The sequence below is a fragment of the Syngnathus scovelli genome, chromosome 12, assembly GCF_024217435.2.
Source record: "Syngnathus scovelli strain Florida chromosome 12, RoL_Ssco_1.2, whole genome shotgun sequence".
Classification (NCBI taxonomy): Eukaryota; Metazoa; Chordata; class Actinopteri; order Syngnathiformes; family Syngnathidae; genus Syngnathus; species Syngnathus scovelli.
This window is the reverse complement of record NC_090858.1, coordinates 8,970,670-8,991,579: the sequence shown is the minus strand read 5'-3', so window position 1 is coordinate 8,991,579 and position 20,910 is coordinate 8,970,670. Positions and strand designations below refer to the sequence as shown.

At 39.8% G+C, this 20,910-nt stretch overlaps 1 protein-coding gene across 7 annotated transcripts in view; it reads left to right on the top strand.

Moving 5' to 3' along the window:
- macrod2 (mono-ADP ribosylhydrolase 2) overlaps nt 1–18,807 on the top strand; it is a 277,199-nt gene extending 258,392 nt beyond the window's left edge. For 4 of the 7 annotated variants that reach the window (XM_049736627.1, XM_049736628.1, XM_049736626.1 and 1 more), the window contains 7 exons: nt 1,318–1,359; nt 1,757–1,801; nt 2,546–2,683; nt 2,982–3,050; nt 15,825–15,860; nt 16,639–16,710; nt 17,891–18,807. In XM_049736627.1, coding sequence (XP_049592584.1) covers nt 1,318–1,359; nt 1,757–1,801; nt 2,546–2,683; nt 2,982–3,050; nt 15,825–15,860; nt 16,639–16,710; nt 17,891–17,913 — 425 coding nt within the window. In that variant the 3' untranslated portion in view covers nt 17,914–18,807. The remainder of the gene's footprint in view (nt 1–1,317; nt 1,360–1,756; nt 1,802–2,545; nt 2,684–2,981; nt 3,051–15,824; nt 15,861–16,638; nt 16,711–17,890) is intronic. The other 3 variants (XM_049736629.2, XM_049736631.2, XM_049736630.2) reach the window with 3 other exon arrangements.
- Nucleotides 18,808–20,910: the final 2,103 nt, after the last annotated feature.

Here is a 20,910-nt window from a genome sequence, read left to right as displayed (position 1 = left end):
GTAAAATGGTTTGTCTGTGTAGCTTTTGGGGGGGAAAGCAATTATAGAAGCTGCACAATAACCATTGTGTGTAACATATTCTCTCATTGGTGTCATGGCTTCATTTACTGACGTCATTAGTTGACAAGCAGTGTGTGTATGTGTTAAAGGCGCATGTCAATTGCATGCATTTTATGTTGCAACTGAAAGGATGACCTTAGTTCCTTAAGTAGACCAAAAATGAAGGTTTCCTCAATCATTAGATGAACAATTCTCATTGTCTAATAATTAATTAGGGAACCGTACAGAGCCAACTGCTTTTAAAATGATGTGCTGTACATCCGTTCTTATCTCGTGAATAGTATAAGACAATAATGTAGCTGCATCACTCAGTACCACTTTAACTCCCTGTGACCCCGAACAGTAAAAGCCATATAGCAGATGGACAGATGGATGAAATAATAATGCATTTACAGTACACCAGAATGGTGTTAGTGTAATTGTGCATTATAAATAGCAACACATAAGTAATTTAACTTCACTGCAAAAATCAAGTGAACGCTTTGTTTAAAAATTTATTTATTTGATTTTAGGCTTCTTCGCCACGTCGTTAACATAAATGTGACCCCTAACAGATGAATTGCAAATGACGGTCGGGCACTATGTGAAAGAAATTTGAATTCTGTCTGAATCAGTTTTGTAACAAGAATTGAACCCCCCACAGTGTGAGAGAGAGAGAGAGAGAGAGAGAGAGAGAGAGAGAGAGAGAGAGAGAGAGAGAGAGAGAGAGAGAGAGAGAGAGAGAGAGAGAGAGAGAGAGAGAGAGAGAGAGAGAGAGAGAGAGAGAGAGAGAGAGAGAGAGAGATTATATTTTACTACTGGAGCATATAGTTGGATTAACAATGTGACCTATACGTGTAATGTGTCTCCTCTGGTCACAGTAAATATAGAAATAGAGCTGAAGAAGCGTTCAGAAGATCCTTTTGTTGTGCGGCATACATATATACAAGGACGTCTCTGTTTGTGTTCCACCCTCCTTGATGCTTGAAGTGAATGATAATGCAATGTTTTGTTTTTTTCCAAAACTTTAACTTTGAGACCTATTTTTAAAAAACACTGTTGTTTTGTTGCTTCAATGGGTTAAAAATGGTCCTGTGTATACGGCCTCCAGACTAAAGCAACACAGGCTAAAACTGGAGGTTCATGATTTATTTCGAGGTTCAACATTCAATATGAATCATTTATCATGACAAAATGTTGCCATCTTTTGCATGTTTTGTTTTCATATGTGCCTGCCGTGCTGGTATTCAAGTGATGAATATTTTCTCCTCTTTCTAGGAAAAGAAGAAGAAGCAGGTGATGAAGACAAGGCTGACGACGGTAATGTCACTTTATGGCTCATTAACATGCTCACAGCCCCTTTGCTCTGCCATTGTTCCTTGGTGTCATTTGTCATCAAAAATTGAATGTACTATTCGCTCCACTTCAGTATTTCCAACCCACATGCCAACAATGCAGCAAAAAAGAAAGTTCTCTTATCACAGACGCTCGGAAGAAAGAAACCCCTCAATTATGTATGGCTTTGGAAGTGACATTATTTTCCCCTTTTGTCGCTTAATTTATGCATGCCTTTGTTTTTCTATTGCTCACACTGCAGTACAAAGACAAAGCGACATGAAGCGATGAAATGAAAAAGCTGTTTTAGGTGATACCAAAAGGCGAGTCATTTTGACTCTCGGCGTAAATATTTTCTACTTTTTGAACTCTTTGTTTATAGATGCAGAAGGAATTGAAGACGTGGTGATGGAGAGTCAGAACCTAGGTATGGTAAACTTGCAAACAAAGTCTATTTTATGGGCTTATGTTAATGTTCGAGTTTATATTGTGCAAGCTGATCAGACATTTTGGTAGTGGAGAAGTTAATCACACACAAATAAACCTGTTCCAGGAGCTCCTAAAACATACTTGCGTGAATTTATTTTGTCTGCTTGTTGTTTGTTATAAGACCACGGTGAACAGAAAGCAGGAAATATTTCTTGTCTGAAACTTTTCTCCCTTCTTCTGTCATTATTATTCAAGATTTGCTTTGCTGTCAGGGAGCAGCACCTTGAATCTCTTCTTATTTTATGTAAATCCTATTCCATTGACAGAATTTTGACAGATGGAGCAGATAGAGCATCTCCAAACACGAATTTTGTAGATTTTCAATAAGTGTGTTGTGGTAAATGCTTCCCTGGTTTGCGATCCAAGGCATTAGTTCTGTAATTAACCTTCTCGTGAGACATAAACAGAAAGGTAGGATCAACCACAAGAAAAATACATAAAACAACAGCAACAGAATAATGCTGCTCATGGCTACATTGAGGGGAGGGGGGGGGGAGTAAATAAATAAACAAAGCCTCTTTATGAATAAGCAATGCTCTTATGAAATATTTCCAAACAGACATGAGAAACTTAACACACTACATCATTGTTTGAAGACTCAACTTGTGTGAAATCTTTAGTCAGATCTAAATTAATCCTTCAAAACCGTTCATGTTTTTTTGTTTTTTTGTTGCTGGTCAAGATGAAGATTTGGGCCTTGAGGAGCTGAATCAAGAGGAGGATGAAAATAACAGTCAAGGCCAATGTGACGATATGGGAAGTGAACACAATGAACATCAGGACACTGTCATTGAAAACAAGGATCAAGATGAAGACAAAGGTACAGAACAATGCGTGCTTACCATATAGTCAATTCACATATTCACACCTATGAACAATTTGAAGTCGTATTGTAACCTAACATGCATGCTTATGAAATGTGGTTGGACGCTTGGCTAACCGGGATAAAATCACAATTTACGATATTTGATTTCTGGGTACTTTGACTTGCAATACAACTTCAGACAAAATAATTCAGATGTCTTATTACAGCCTAACAGATATGACAACCTGTCCCAAAAGACATTTCAGGTAGTAACAGAAGACCTGTAAGGACCATTGTTTGCTTTTTTTTCCAGCAGATGATGAGCTAACTGCTGCAAAGAAAGGAGAAAAAGAAACTGGCAAATCCACTGTGGAGACGACAGGTAAAAAAATATCGTTCTATCCTAGCTAGCTGTCCATGCGCTTGCAAATATATTTGATATTTAGATTGAAGTCCAGTTCATTCCTTCTATCAGTGGCATTCTTGATCAGTGTTTGCAGACATTGTCGCAACTTCAGTCAAAGCTTCTTCAATTTGGTATTAAAGTATTGCGGTGTGATAGCAGCTTAATTGTATTTAGTCCAGGTATCTATAAATTAACCTTAGTCTAAATTGAGTGTGGATGCTGTGAGCAATATTGCTTTAAGACAACGAAAGTAGTCGCTCTGCCATTTTCTTTCTTACTATTTCGCCTTCTCTCTGAGTGACGTTCAATTAATTTAGGGTGAGAGCGAACCTTCCAAATAGATGTGTCTGAGAGCCTTCTCCATCCATTTTGAGAAGCCATCGGAATACGTCCCGTAAACACTACAAGCCTTTCCATCAGTGGAAAGCTACACTCCACCAGGTTGATTGTGTCGCGCCGGTGCCTGCCACTGTCAGTCACTGTCAAGGGTTACTATGGAATGGCTGTGGGAGAGCAGTAAACAGTGGTGTCATTCATGATTGCAGGCAGATTACATTTTGTGCAAAGGAGCAGGGTCTCCGGGATATCGTAAGTGCAAAGTGTCACTGATCTTGAGTCTCATGCATAGCTGGGCTTAGCCAAGCATATCTGTTGAGCAAATAGTTCCATAGCAAATGCATTTGATTAAATTAATTCTGCATTCAGGCTCCCCGCTCGTGGCTATAGAGTGTAGATCTTAGTCATTAGTTGGAGTAATAAAATGGTTCATAATGATGTGAAGAATGAGGAGCAATGAATCAAGCAGCGGGAGAACTTCCCAGGTTTTACATCCGTTCTAACATGCTGGTTGGCTTGTGATTTGTTAATGGCCATCCATTTCCTGGACTGCTTATCCTGATCAAGAATTGGAGCTCAGCCCAGCTGACTTTGGGCAAAATGCCATCTATACCCTCAACTGCCTGCCTGCCAGTCAATTGCAACGTAGTGTCGATGAAGTGTAACCTTTCACGCTCACATTCACAAAGTCACTGAATGGGAATTGAATCCAAGCTGGGCTAGAAAATGGTGAATGCACGAGACAAGCGGCAGCCCATTTACCGTAACAGACAATCAGCTCCAATAGATGAGGGTTCACTGTGTAATGTATTCAAAAATAATTCAATGATTTCACTTTACAGGGACTTAAACAGTCTTCTTATCGGTCACCATGCTAATGTAACAGAAGGCAGAAGGCTTGCTGATGGAAAGCTGCACCTTTGTATCACATTTCATTCCAGGGTTTTATGTCCTCTTACTACTCCTGTGGTTGTATAAAAGAAAAAAGAAAATACACAAGAAGCCTATACTGAAGCCTCTCATGACATCTCGGATAATGATCGTGATGACGCATGATCATGCTATGTTGCATTTCACCCTTCTGACAGTACGTTAATGGCTTAGTAAAATTCACCCTTCTGTAAAATGGGTCCTAAATCCCCTCACTTTATACACGTCATCTTATTTGAAAAGCTTTTGCCCAACTGTGGCACCCTAATATTTTGTGCATGTCACCCAGTGTTATTAAAGGTTGTCACTGTGTCTAAGTTGGAGTTGTTTTAGTGTCATGGAATAAATTGCAACTTTAGCAACCACTAAAGCTGTGTAAGCGTTAAAGGGTGTATGCGATCCTTATTTAAACATGTCATAGCAATATGCCTCTATTAGCGTGTATGAGGCATTGATCACACTTTGCAAGGAGTGTTGTAGACATTTCAAATAACTCCTTTTGCATTTACACATCCACAACACCATGCTGTTCTCACACACCATACGATTGCACATGTGGAAGTGTGTATCACAGCTGAGAAGTTCAGTCCCAGCTCGCCTACACTTAATACCAAAGGGGTGAAAAAAGCTTCCTGTTCATTTTCACCCTTGCCACTCTGAACCTGTTATCGTCTCTAATCTACTTGTTTGCCTATTTTAGATGCAGATGTAGGACACAGGTTTCCTACTGATGTCTTATGAGTTTATTTTATTAGCATTTCACATTTGACTTTTACACTTTTAAGTCTTGTACTTCACAGTCATTATTTAGAAAAGAATGAAAATATATATAGTACTGAGCAGAAAAACCCTCATTTTATGTAAGCAATATAAAGTACCAAACAGGGCACTGTATGTCATGTGGGGGATTTTTTAGCGTGATAGAATATTGATGTGGAGAAGAGATGTATGTAAGGTGGCGGGCAGAGGAGAGATTTTATATTTTAAATTGAAGTTTCATGCTCCATTATTTGAATTATATGTACATATTCAATATCACCTTCCACATGCAGGTAATGAGATTCTTAGCTCGATATTTGTGGTTAGAAAGGCCCACCAAATTGAATCAGAATCCAATCATCCTTTATTTATGAATATTCATAACATACTTTAAAAGGGAATTGGAGGCTGCATTCTTATTGCCTATCTCTTCAGCCTTGTTCTGCTGAATTGTGAGTGGGCACCTGCTTCAATAAGCTCATGGAGCACCCATAAATTAAAGTAAGACGCTCTTTGCCTTGAGCAAGGAATAAATAAATGTGAGTTGAGAACAGAAATTGTTTTTCCTTCATGCATTGTGATTCTCAGCTCGAAGTCAATAGCGATTGTCTTTGTTTCCCAGGTAAGATTTAATGGCAACGCAGATTCAATCCTCGTGTGTATACAAGCGGCATCATCAGTCTCCTGAATCAAATTTTTAGCAATCCGTGTTTGAATGATAATCATTGAAAAGTCCTAAATAAGTTTTGTTGTTTACAAGCTGAGATTTTGCTCCTCTGCCTGATAGTGTTCCCTAATGCAATGCTGAACAGTTAACTTGTTTTGCTTTGTTTTGTTTTATTTGGTTAATCCTTCTAACAAATATGCACCACACAGGCACCATAGCTGTGAAGTCTGAATACTAAAAGTAGGAATATTTTACCCTCCTTGCTTTTGTTAATGAAAGACTTTCACTTTGCCGTGCAATTTATTTAGTCCAGAATAGTTGTTGTTTTTTTTTCCCTAATTTCTTGTTTTTCTTTTTAAGTGGTGCTAGAACAGTGGAGCATGTTGGTACCAACAATCTGCGAAGTGCAGAAAGCAACAAGTAGCATAATGGTTATGATGCGCAAAAGCAATGTTGATTGTCTTTGCTGTGAGTCAGTGACTCGACTCCAGTTGGTGGGTTTTTATACATTTGTGTCACTTTCTTTTTGCCAGGCCGATGTGTGGTTATTTTAGTAAAAGGTTTCTAATGCTGAAAAAGTCAAAGTTGCTATGATAGTTCGCATCTGCTCGAGTGAGTGACTTGCCGATCTTGTGATAATGTAGCTTCAATTTTTACTTGATGAATTTTGGATACTCACCTAACACACATACTGAAATGTGACGGCGCACATTCAATGTAAAAATGTCCATTCATATGTGCAAACATCTGTCTGAGACAGAAACCATTACCGAGATTGGGACTTTAAAGCTGGCTATGGTCATTCTAAAGGAAGGGCCTCTTCAAGGATGTGACTGGGTGCAAAAGAAATAAACGAGCAGGAAATACTCTGTAAAGTCAGACATGAGGGGCCCGTCAGAGGAGATAGTAAGGAAGAGGAAGGAGACAAAGGCACACCCAGCAGGCTATCACAACAAAAAGGCACAAATGGTTACATCAGCCTCTTTGGTCCCGCTGTCATCACCCCCCTCAGCTTCTGAATCCCTTGATAGTTTTGTTTTGAATTGTTTTGTTTTGTTTTTCTCTCACTCCCGCGCACTTATTATGTTGTTAAAATTTGCAGCACAGCAGTCTTCATTATCTATACACAGTAAACAAATCGCACTGTTGGTTACTCCGATGACTTGATTGCATGACGCATGTCTGTCTTATGAATTGGACTGCAACAGATTCATTTAGCACTGAAGCTCTCCTACCACATCTCGTTGTAATGATGTTAGGGAGCACAAAACGCACTCAACATGATGTAGTTATTTCTCTTCCTTGTAAAATCCCCTCACACAATAAAAGAGTGCCTCAAAAAATGGAGGCACCATAAATCAACCACTAACCATTATAAGATTCACTTTTATTCTTTAGCGGGCTACTGTTATGTGAGGAGTGTTATTGATTAATTCTGTTCATATTTGACTCATTCTCTGGTAACATTTACAGCAACAAGCTGACACAAAAGGCTCTCTGGAAATCCAGCAGGCTTGTTATTGTTGTTAAGGTACACTCAAGTATGGCAGCCCATTGAGTGTGTCTGGCTGCTTTTATGTGGTCTTACTGTTTTGTATAGAGTCCATATTGTGTTTGGATTTGATTTGTTCAAAATAGAAAAGAGCACAAGTGGGTGTTTCAATGGCATTCATTTATGACTGCACTTTTACAGGATGTAAATGCCCCCACAAAAAAAGAAACGATTCAAGTTGTCCTCGAGTCCCTTTAAAGCTGAATAAAATGACAGCAAAAATGCAGATGCTAAAAAATGTAACTTCTTGTTTTCTTTGTCATAGCCCTTTTTCTCAGAAAAATAAACAACCATGTATTTCTCCACTTAATTAGAAGCATCATGGAGGAATACAACTGCTAATTTGAACTATGGCTTTCAAAGTCATACTCTGTAAAAAATTCTTTGACTAACATACAAAAAAAATCCCCCTTTGGTGCTTGAGTTATTCAAAACTGTAAAATCCTGGAAGAGAAGCCCTGCTGGGGCATCTTGAGCATGGAAACAAGCCATAGTTCTTATCTTTCTTGCGAGTTTATGCAGCTTGAATTCCATTTGGCTCGCCTCCTCATTCTAAACTTTCTCCGACGCATGTTGTGTTCACTTGTTATGCTAATTTTCCCAAACTGGGTTTGAATCTGTGTCTATTTTATGCTTTTGAAAATCTAGAAATCCTATCACACTTTGTTGAAGCCATGCCTAGCTCTGGTTATTTATGTCGAGAGAGAGAAAATAGACCCGCAGAGGGCACAAATTGTAAGGGATGTTTGGTCAGCTCTCGAGCCTAGTAAGCTGCCGAAAAAAAAGAGAGGGGTCACGTTTTTATATTCCCCTTTTGAAGCTTCTCTTCTAATCAGCTCTCTTATCTCTATTCATCTGTTTGCTTCACACACAAAAAAAAAGCCAAATGACTCAACTCTAAGCAGAGGGAGAATTTATCAGCCAGCGTGAGATGCAGCAGATGTGTGCTTGAAACGTCTGGATCCCGTCTTTGTCATTCTCCAGCATGCACGTCGACACACGCACACACATCCACCCTAAAAGCCAACACGAGCCCGAGACAGCATCTGAGTGATGTCTGTATGGGCTGCCTGTCTCCTGGAGGCTGCAGGAAAGAGTTGATGGAGCCGCTGCTTCAGATAGGAAAAGAAGTAAATCCCAAGTGAGATGATGACTGACAACCATTGTCTTTGGGAATAAAAGATCACAGTCAACATGATAAATTTGTCATTCCTTGGATTAAAAATGGCGTAACATTTTTAAACACTCGCACTCTTCATGTCTCCGCATGGAAAGCAAAGAATATGAGAAATGATGTGATTCACAATAGTGTAATGGGCTGTGACTAAGAATGCAGAAATAAAACTGTAGGTGTGACAGTCTTACTTATGGATACCCGTACGGGCGGGACGAGAAATGCAGCTAGAAGTGTGTTACCAGCTCGGGTCTGCCATGTTAGCGCATTTGTTGTGACGAGACTCTTTAAGTGTGTCAGTGTGGGCGTGTGTACGTGTTGGAAGAAATATTTTTAAAAGGTGCATTTATATTTACTATTTTTGTTGTTTTCTTATATATGAATATGCATTTTGATGGCACGGTTAGAAGTTCTGGGCTCAAACTCAGCTCATGGAATAAAATGACAGTATGAAATGTTCTCATTCCTAAACATGTTTAGTAGTGTAATGAGGCACGTCGCACTGCTGAGACAGGCCAATGCCATTGGATTTACCTGGTGTGAAACAGTATTTAATTCAATATACCTGCATATCAAGAGCCAGAGTCTGCCCAGTGAGAATTGCTCCAAGCGTTAACTGTCTCCAGCAGCTTGCCACCTTCTCCTGTGCATCCTGGTGCCATCTGTTCCCCAGGTAAACACTGCACAACACACACGTCGTGTGGAAGAAATTGTAATTCATCAGAGCCATTTGTCATAATCCAGTTGATATGCCATTGTGGACAACATATTATCCAAAGAGAATTGACAAGTTTTTAAAGCGGTAGACTCTCAGAACTTAGATCGTAATGTGCTTAAACAATCCAAAAATCAGCCGAAAAGTTACTTGAACTTATTTTTAAGTGTATTTTCTTTGTATTTTCTTTTCTTTCAGTTTGACACATCAGATGTCACTTTCAAAAGTGTTCTGTTCTTCCTTCTGTCTGCTTTTGTCTGAAAAAAATACATATATATTGTTCTCTTGGGAGCGCAGAGAGACGCGTCATGTTGGTGCCGAAATCTTGACGGACAGGCAAAATATGAATTGGCTCGTTGTAAAAGTCATTGTCATGCCTCTTGCACATCAATTGAATTGTAAGAAATGAAGTGTTCTCTTGCTGTCTATAATACGCCACTTGCTGACAGCTGCCACAGTAACAAGATCATCAATGTTATTCATTGTCTGTGCTTTTAATATCATAACAGTTTAGTGCATGTTTCTCTTGAGGTCTGCCAATTAAGCTGCCCTGGAGCTGACCTTTGTGGTGATAGGCAGAACTCTAGCAGCACTCCCACTTTTTACTACTCTCGAGACAAGCGCTTTGATTACACTGACTGCTTCATTGCATGATTTCCTGTGGAAAGCCAGGAGTTGCCCAGAGGAGGCATCACTCCCTAACTGCAAATGAAGGCCTGCGCTGCAGCCTCTTGTCACACATACAAACATTCCCTGTTTCCACATTCATCCATTTGGTGTATTCCATTAATGTCGTAGTGCAAGATTTTTCTTACCTCTGTGTCAAATTAAGCATTTTCTCGACCTACACTGGATTGATATAGTAAGGTACGATTGGGATTGAAGCCGGCTTTGTGCAGCTAGTGTGGATTAAGTGTAAAGATTATGTAAAGTTATTCAGCCAGTGATGAGAGAGGAGCAGGCCACCACTGACAAGCAAGTATGTAGGTCACACAGGGGGAGGCCTCTTTTGCATTCCCCATGGTGTCTATTTTTGTGTCATCTCCTCCACCTCTCTTAGTTCTTCGCTTAATCAGGTATTCACTCACGGCTTCTTATGTCTACCTTATTCGACTAAGTTCATGACAAACCACTATGGCTAGCTTCCATTGTTTAGACTGCAGATTAAAAATGTCTGGAGAGATCAACACACCCAGTAGAGATGCTATATCAAACGTTCATCAGTGATTATTTTTCTTTCTCTTTGGCAGCATATGTTTGTCTTTTCTTTTGCCATCTAATCATCTGCACGTTCTCTGTGCTCAACCCAAAGCAGATGGTGCCGTTGTTTCATTCATTCCAATGACTCATCTTGTCAAGCAAGTCCCAAGCCCTTGTAATGAGTATGGGCCTCTTCGGTCTGTTTCGAGGACCCTAACCCAATTCGGAGCTCCAGCGTCACTGCTGCAAGGTTACCCAAACCCACCAGGGAGCACAAAGTTACTTGGTGTTCACAAGGCTTGGGCTTTCTTCTGGGGAAGAAAGGCTGAATATCAATGAAACCTCTTGTCTTCTAAGGGGATAGCCAAGAGCGGGGCAGTCACAGGGTTTACAAAGCAAGCTTGTTTTCATCTCCTGAGCCTTTAGGTCACAGCTCAGTGGTCCTTAATTGGCTCAGATTGTTAGACAGTGTTCCATCTTAAAGTAAAGAAAACTCCAGCTATGAAACGTTTACCCCCCTTAGACACAAGCTGTTTTCCAACAACTTGTTTGGAGAGCAGAGGCTCATACAGCTAAGCTATTTGCACGAGCTTTCACAACAAACGTAACATTAACATGTGAAAATGGGATTCTTTCCACATTTACCAGCTCATTAATTCTTTTGATTTAGAACTTGTTGAGCCCCACCAGTTCTTGTTTTGCTTAAGGTGGGAGATGTTTTTAATTATCCTTGCACTTGGGCATATCAGATCTTTAACTATTCTCCCATGTACAGTTTAATGAGGGATATTTTTCCATGCTTGTTTAATACACATGCCGTTGGACAGACCTGGACCAAGCTACTCATAGGCCACCCACTTTGTATTTGGAATTTAATTCCTTTTTCAGCCATTGCGGGGAATGGAAAATAATCTGATGCTGACCTTGGTATTTTCCTCTCTTATTCTCTCAAAATGAAGTGCTGTTGGGCCAGAAATGGCCGTCCGTCTGTTTCATAAACCCTGCAAAACTTTCAGCTCTTCAACCAGAAAATCAGCTCAAGAAAATGCAGCAATGAAAATGCATGCAATGAATGTCTATTAGACTGTCAGAAGCTGGTCACACATTTGAGCTAGCTGAGAACAAAACTCCCTGTTTGACATAAAATGAATAGCGGTTACCTTAAACCTTGTGTCTGGAAATTTAAAGTGGATGTTGAGTCTAAAATGTTTTTTACAATATGGTCTATGTGTCCCCACTAGTCTGAACACAACAGTTTGATTAATATTGTGTTTTTGCACTACGAATTTTGTAGCAAATTGATTTTTATCCATTTCAGGTCACGGCCATTTTGCCACTCACTGTTGATTTAGAATGACATCACAGTTGCATGGGAAAGCGGCCAATCACGGCTCAGTTTGCAAGCGTCAAATATTTGAATTCAGAAAATAAGTGCAGTGTTCTGATTCAAACATATCAAAGGTCACTTCGGGCATGTCTTGCAATTGCTAATTGGACGTGAACCTCTGGTGCAGTGTGCACATCCATTCCAAACATGGAGCCAGTGGATTTGAAATGGTCTACTTGGCTGACTCCATTTTGTTCCCTAAAAATCTGTGCATAACATAGTGTATTAATCTTCTACAGCATTTTATAGTATAAAACATCAAATTGATGGTAAATTTGTTCACGAGTCTTTCAGATCTTGTCGATTACAGTCTTTGTAGCTTGCTCTCCGCCCCCTTTTATCAAATTTGTAAGGATCTCGCTCGGCTGCTTTTCCATCCTTTAGTTTTCTTAACATCTACTTTGATTTCACACTGCATAGCTTCTGGTTCAAGTGCCTCAAGAAGTTGTTCCTTGGGAGATTGCCGTGTAGTGTCAGAGCCAAAAAGCCACTCGTCACATTCTGTCTATCGATCTTTTGATCTTGTCAGCTTCAAAAAGCATCCGGTCTCTATCATCGTTGATGTCTGTGCTCGGTTTTAGTGATATTTTTCCACTAATCTGCCCAATGAGCTGGTAAATGCGTTTTGTGTTTCCAGACCTGAATGGCTAAACTCAACCCAGCCACTTATATGCGTTTTGCTTGCCGTTATTCTGTCACTTTGGCTTGTTGGTTTTATTATGTGTGTCATATTCTGGCACTCGGGATCTTGAAATCCACGATTTTGCTGTGGCTCTCACGACCCAACAGTGTTCTTCCTTAACTGAGGTAACTGCTTCTGCTAATACACAGTCTTCAAACCCAGCTGACGTGGCGGGATCTTGCAAGTGCCCTAATTTTACTTTGAGCTGCTTGATATGAAGCCTTGACTTATTGAAACTACAATCATACAATTTCATCCTCACTAGCTGACGATCTAATTGTCCACACTGCGTAGTACCCAACAATCATCCCCACTGTCTCCATAACCTTCTAAACATAAGACACAATAGAATTAAAGGTTGAATAATCCACTGGAGAACCAAAATGCGACAGATCAAGATGGCTGGAACCATCATCAATCTGTTGGACCCATCTTTACTATACGTACACCTACTGCGGATGCTTCAATACTACAAAATCCTCTAGATTTCTCTATTCCCACCTTAGAGACAAGTCCCAAACACAAGTCTAAGGGCCCGCTGAGTTTTCAGTCAATCACTTTTTACAGGAGGTAACGATTCTTTTTGGGGGGGTGCTAGTCTGGTACTGACATACCCATGGCTTGACATGGCAGCTCAACTAATACTAATTACCTTTTTCATCTCTGACTGTGTAACTTCAAATGTTACTTATGTGGTGATAAACTTGCTTGAGCAATGACACCGAGATGCCATTGCCATGCTTATAGAATAATATATAACAATATAATATTATTAGGTAACATTTAGTGGAAAACGGGCAAAATTACATCACCGGTTGGGCACTGCACTACTGCTGATTCTAAACAAACATAAAATATTTTTAATGAAATGATCCCAGTAATATTTCATAGCAACTTTGTGTTGAGGAATATTTAAAATACTGTGATATACAATACTTGTCCATTTTAATTACAGTGATGCTTGAGCAAGGACAGTGGTGCAGTGTAATCACACTTCCTCTTGTCACCACATCTTGTCCAAGAAATAAATAGAAGGTGGGCTGGATGTAATTTTCTGCTTGTCTGCATATGAGGATGACTTCAACCCATGAGTTGTCTTTTTTCCTCGCTTTTATATTATGTATGTGAATACTGAATAGCACGCACTTGAGCTACTGATTGATTTTCTATTGTGGTTGTTTTCAATGAGCATCCAGTTGTTCCTACTCAAGTCATTCATCTTTGTGGAGTTTGTGCTCATGATGTCTGTCAGCGAAGACCTGGATTAACTCAAATTCTTTCACCATGCATACTGGTAATTTACATTCCAAAAAGGAAAAAGCAAGACACTTTCAAGTACCCCTTAGGGTCCGTGGTCTTAGTGTTTGGAACCGCTAGTGTAAGCGGTCTCGCTTCTTGCTGAGCGGGTCAATTTAGTCTTCTGTTTCTCTACACCTTCCCTTATCAACCCTCAGTGGAGTGGGCCTTTCCTTCAATAGAACCTTGACAGAGGAGTGTTTTTCTTTCCCCACTACCTTGTTTGTGTTTACCACAATGCACACACAACCTTCCCTAAATGATGGCCTTGCTGCTGTCAGCATGCATGGGAGTAAATGTATATTGTAAATCAGACTAATGTGGCCTCGAAGACCATGTTTGTTGGACTGCAATAGAATTATGACATTTTTGCTTTTTTGGCAGTATAGAGGGAGATTCTATTACAGAAGTATTGTGTCTGCAAAGGAGCATCTGGAATGAGGCCAGGAATGAGCTCCTGCTGCTGCACACAATGATATGATGCTATGCTAGTCTGGATAATAAGGCAGACTTGACAGAAGCTCTCTTCCCACACATGTCACAATATCCTCATTTAAGCATCAGCGTGAACACCACCAACTGAATTGTGAAGTGTCAATGTGTAGGGTTAATTGAGGAGCAATGAATGCATCCCAATAATTTATGACTATTGACTCTGTTTGGTTTATTCTCATTTATGTAAACATGTGAAGATACCTTTTTGACAGGGAGCTTTGAGGTTTAATAGAAGTAAATCTCCTGTAATATTAAATATATCAATATGCATTGTAAAGATATAAAAATAAAAACGATGAGCTGTGTATTAACACTCTTCAAAGTACATATTGATTTTACATTAGGTTTGTTTTCCTGGCTGTTTTGCAGTAGTATAGAGCTGTGCAGCATTATATTTGTTTCTCAAACAGTATTAATTGAACAAGCAGGTTATAAGGAAACACCAAATGGGGTCCATGTTCTCATTTTAAGCCTAACTGTATATAGAAGTATGTGTCTTTAAAAGTAGAGCACTAAGTGACGCTTTCATGCACATTTATTGTATTTTTTACCTAGTCTAACCTCTAAGCATTGACGCCTCCTTTCCAAAACCTCAGCACTTAACTTGGTTTGTAGATTCTTATATCCCCCTCAGGGCAGTTTGATGCCTCGAGAGGAATCACACGCGCGCACAGACACAAAGTCTGAGACTGCTGTTGCTTCATCCTTCCTAGCCTGAAACTAACAAGGATTCGAAAGTTCACTTCTGTTGCATCAGTTAAAAATCCATTCTGTTTTGGGGGAAACTATTTTTGAGTCAGCATAAGATAGCTCGAATCAAAAAGGTGACGCTATCCAGCGAACAGAAGGCTGAATGTCAGTGATGGCACAAGCAGACTATTCAGCAGGGGACGACTGAAAGCAAACTAACACCTCAAAAAGGATGTGTTAAATTAATAATAATAAAAAAAGCCCAACTATTATTGTTTACATTGAACTCTATGCATCTTATGGTCTGTCGTCCGAGATCATTTCCACAGGTTGCAGCCTAGCTACCAGCATCACTCCTTGCATTTCTTTTGGTGATGACCTTCACTGCAAGCTGCAGAATGCTTTCATTTCTAGCTGTTCTTTCATAGGCAAGCGGTTGTATTTCACGCCGCTGCTGGGCCGCCGGCCGCCGGGGGAGAGCGGGTATTTTTATGGTGTGCTTTGTTTGCCTGACTGTTGTTGCAAAAGGGGGGAAGCGGCAAGGTTTGCTCGGGGAGTGAGGAAGAAGGAAGGAGTTGTGTGACTACAGAGATAACAGGCCGTATAGAGGATGTGGAGGGAGGCTTGGTGCAGGGAGGATTCTTGTGCTGCCTTACAGGGATGGCAGTTTGTAATTAATTTTGCACGCATCTCTCTCCCTTCTCGCCTATGTTTTTTTCAGCTTTTTTTAAGTGCAACTCTAGAAAAGCACTAAATTTCCAAGCACGAGGGGCCATTAAGTAGGAATGTTAAACGTAATATCCTAGCGTTATGCAACTACTTAGAGGTTTATGAATTATATCTTAAGACATGTGCTTCACATTGCAGATGCCTCCGAGACCACACCTGGCACCAGCACTGAAGGTGAGCATTTCACTTGTTTCTCCATTCTGCTCCCTGTTGTTAAAGTGATATATTGCAGAAACCCACCACCGTTCACTGCTGGCATTCTTTACATTGTTTTTTTGCTTCCCTGCTACTTAAAGAATAACAATTCATATTCACATCGAGGCTTCAAGAAGTGTAGATAGACTGTGACCAGAAAAATCAAAATAATATTTTGAGCTTGTACTCGAAAGTTCTTCTTAGCCTATTAATTTATATCTTATAATTCAGATTTACTTTCAATAGTGGCAGATGACTTCTGAAAATTATGAACAATTTCAAATAACTGTCATTGTTGACACAAAACTTTCAAGCTTCTGCTGTAAAGCAGGAAAAAAGTCACAAAAAGCCTACTAGAACATTAGAACTTTAGGGTTTTATTTATTTGGGGCGATTTTAGACTTTCAGTGGTGGCAGGTGTATATTGACGCTCATTAAAGACACGCTTGAATGTGATTTGTTAATTCAGCCCCAGTTTTGAGTGAGTGTGCACATTTATGTAAACATATCCGTTTATTTTACATTTCCTCTCTAAAAGATTTTTTTTTCCACTTGAGTTGTTTTTTTTCATGTCACCAAAATGGGATCAGCAGTGGGTGTACTCTATCTTATGGATTCTTCCTCAGCATGTGGGCCATCCGTCCAAAATTTGGGATTATAGTGTTTTTTGCCAGTACAGCTTACATAATGATTACGAAGACAAAACATATTCATTTTGCTTCTGTTTTCTTCTATTTTCACTCCCACTTCACTTCAGAGGGGATAAAAGATCATGTTGAGAGTTCAGGGGAACACGAATCCATAGTGTCTATCAGCATGAAGTCCAAAGGTAAGAAAAACACGGAGGATGTATTCCCATTCATTCAGAACACTGCAAACGGATGCATACGAGGCCACAGCTGCCAAATTAAAATTCCCTCCGACCCGAGGTTGTCTTGGAATTACTTAGCCAAATCTGCCGAGCCACTCCACGAAACCGAGCGCGACACAGCTTCGCCCTCCTCGGATTCATGCTGTCTCTCCTGAGGAGCTCTTGCACTCCTCCCCATCTGTCTCCATCTTAGCAGGCAAAGACATCAGGCAGACAGTCTTTACGTGCGCCTTCAGGGCCAAATGCATTTGTAAATGCACCCCCCCCCCAACCCCATTTCAGGTCTGCAGCCATGACCCTGGTATTTTGGTATAAATGTGTCAGCACGTCTGTGGAGATTGAGTGTGATAAATTGCTTGCAAACTCTACGATCAGACATTCAATAAATCAAGTGTGCGATACATATTATTCCAAGGTGCGGACAAGACAGACTGTAGGGGCGATAATCATGCAAATAAATCATATTTGATACGAATACCGCGCTGTTATTCTCAGGTCCCCACTGAGATTTGGGCATAATAACGCAGCATGTAATTGGAATGACGCAGTTCCACGGAATACAAAGAATTTGGATGTCTGCATGTGTTCTGTATGTGGATTTTGTCCTACGTTAAGTAGAATAATGTGTATCTGATTTAATCATTATTGATTTCGGGGGGGGGGGGTATAGTAGAATTTTAAAAAAAAATGTTCAGAAAGAGGTGGGTGTTAGAGTGATTTAAAACTGAAGCTTGCATGCTGCCTATTTCAAAAGCAATATTAGGAGTCTCCTTCTGGGATGATTGAATGTTCAATATGTATGGCACTGAAAAATACAAATAGTTTTTTCTTTTGTCAGGATACAGAAGTTGGATCCCAATAATTCTACAATCAAAATAATAGTAATAATACTTCATCGAGACAGTTTCTTCCAAACAACTATTTCTGAATGAAAGTATCAGAACCGTGTGGATCTTCTCTATGTGAATTTTTATGAATGTTGCAAGCATTTTTATTTGGATAGATTTAACCAAGATAGTCAGCCCTCAAAAACACAAGGGAAACAGAGTTGTACACGGCACCATATAAAAGAATTTTGGAGCCAGAAATAAAGCCCTGCTGCAATCCTAATTCCAAAATAACTTTATTCTGTGTGCAGACGCTGCTGAGAAGAAAGACTGACCGCCTGAGGGAAGGACAATCAACCTCATCTGACAGCCAGCAATCTGACTGAAGGCCATTCACACGAGAATCAGACAAGCCCAATGGCGATTGGGGTGCTGCCACCGGTTCAGGACATCCCATTATTCACATATCCAGTTTGGTTTTGCCCATTTCTTATTGAAATGACATGAACATATCAAGCAGAAAAGATGAGCCATAACTCACCATGTCATAATAACCTTTCCATTGTGCCAGCTAAATGAATGAGATGAAGAGAGTTTCTTTGTTAGAGCCACACCCACTAGGAGAGCACAGTATCAAGTCGGATTCACATATTAGTAAGATTTCGTTCATACAAAGAAAAATATCGTCAGTTCAAGTTACCGAGATCAAGGCCAAGGTTATATTCAAACTGCTCTCTGAAACTTTTTTCTTTACTTCTTAACTCCTACACAGTTTAAAAGTGATGATTGTCTTCTAGCAAATGGACTCGCCGTTTCTCTTTCCCCACCTTTGACCAAACCCCCACTTCTTCATCATTCTCTGTGCATGCCAGCAAATTACTTTGACAAAATGAAAAAATCTCTCCTTGTCTCCTTTTCAGATTGTCTAATATTTGTGGAAGAATCTGCCTTATCTCATCAAACATGCAATCGCTATCACACAAAGAGTTGGGCTAAGTATTAATTTTGAGTTTTGTCATTGAAGTCACTAAAAGGCTACTCACTACCTGTTGATTGTTCATTAATTACTTTCAAATTATTTTTAGTTCAATGGTCTTTATGGCCCACCTTCAGTGGTGCCACACTGATGATCGAATTGGTTCGAGAGTTCTAAGGAATGTTGCCTTCATACTTTGGTGTTTGCTTTGCTAAAATATAACTGAAAGAATGAATAAAGATTGAAATGGGAGTCGCGTCTCGGTTTTGAATGCCGCACATCTTATCTTGCCTGATGACAGGATCTCATGTTTTATTTAATTCAGATTGCATTGGGTACAGTTAACATTACCTCAGCTCATACATTATACGCGAGCCGCCGTAACGGAGCAATCAGACGGGCGTCTCTGGGCAGACAAGAATAATTAGTGCGTCCTGTGATCTGCTGCACGCTACCTCTCAGGCGTCCCCCTCTGAATCAAATGAGACGAGATGCGTGACAGACATCCTCACCTCAGAAACCTGCTGAGAAACTCAAGCAAGTCTTGATGTGAGTGCCTCCGGTGGTTGCATTTAATATCGACAAGGCTGTCGTGTCACCCAACAAAGGATAAAAAAGATTCTGTTTATTTGAGCGAGTGCTTTCTTCACTTGCCACTTTGCCGGGTCAAGGTAGTGAAGCCTCCAGTTGTAAGGGAGCCATTCAGAATGTTACATGTAGCTCACTCACCATTAAGGTCATTCATTATGTTACATCAAGTTTGCATTACTGGCTTGAATAAGGCTGGTACTTTAGAAAAAAAATGACTTTTGTCCACAATTGTATAGGTCTACATTTTTGTTAAAAGTTTATTTCAGCAGTACCAAACCATATTTGATCTTTTGAGCAGAAAAAAAAGCATACATACAACCCGTTTGGCCACGGTTGCTTTTGTGAATTGGATTTGTTTCTTGTTGACGCACAAGATCCAAGCGGTAGCGCAAAACCATTTACCAGTAACGTAATTGCAAGTCACCCAGCTTCTAACGGTGATCAAAGCATACCAAACACACATTTACCTAACGTTCCCCTTTTTTCATGTTTTTGTTTCAAACAACTAACATGAATGACAAAACAGGTTAGCTAAGACTAATTACTGCTGGGCATGGTGCAACGTCAGTGCCAATGGCCAAATCTCGTTTCTTAATTTGCAACTAAATTGTAAGTGTGTTAACAATGATCCAGGGCAGTTAATTAATGCATTGTTAAATACTTCCTAAAATAAATCAGACTTAACAAAATGTATAATTTAACTAAAATACTCAAAGAATGATAAAACCAACAAAAAAAACAATATTATGTCTTCTCTATTCAGCTGGTACGTGTCCATTTTTATGTCGGTGTCGAGGAGCTAAAAGACTTTTTCACAAGTGTAAACCAAATTTATGTAAGACCTTTTATAAATTTGCATTATTTTGTTGTTTTATAAAGCTGTAACATTGTTGTTGGGCAATATCTTAAGTTGCCTCATCCTATCGTATATCTTTTTCCAAATTATAAAACTCGTAAATGGGTTACAGTTAATCAGTACTTGAGTAGGTTTTTTGAGTACTTATTTACTCTTGCTAATAATTTGGAAGACAACTTTGCTTTTAGAATTATTTTTTATTGTCATTGCACAGTTTATAATCAATTGAATTTTTTATGTAAAGTGTTTTTTATGAGATCATATAAAAACGCAAAACGGAACTCCAACAGCTTTCTGATAAAAATCTGACAAGTAACAACTTTTCTCACCCCTTTGGCAGCTTCCATATTTATGTTCCGGCAACTTGCAGAAAGGCCAAACGGTTGTCAGGACAGATTGTCCCTGGAAGAAAGAGAGTTTAAATGTTAATGACTTCATTTAAATGTTGCATGTCAGAGCCGAGGGTTCCGTGAATCGGAGCCATAGATCAGTGTCAAGGGAAACGGCTCCCTGGTCCTGCTACTGTGCACAGGCGCTTTGGCATAACAGCCACTTCAGTGCTACAATAACAAAGCGCCTATTCCACAAAAACAGCCCGCGGCCCTCCATTCTACTCGCTCCAATGTTAGAATTGCCGTGAAAAAAAATTGTTCATCCTTCACTGCAGAATAACATGATCAGCAACAAATCCTACACAGAGCTGCACGTTCACCTGTTTCATGTTTGTGACGAGCTTGAATAAGCTTTGATTGACATGTGTAGCTTTCATGTTTGTCACTTTCTATCTGGCAGGCTTCATCAAGGTGCCGTGGGATAATGTGCATCATTTATTCCATTTTCCACATGAAAGCTCTTAGGGCCCCATCTTACATAAACATGCATTAGCAGCCCCCCCGCCAATGCCACGC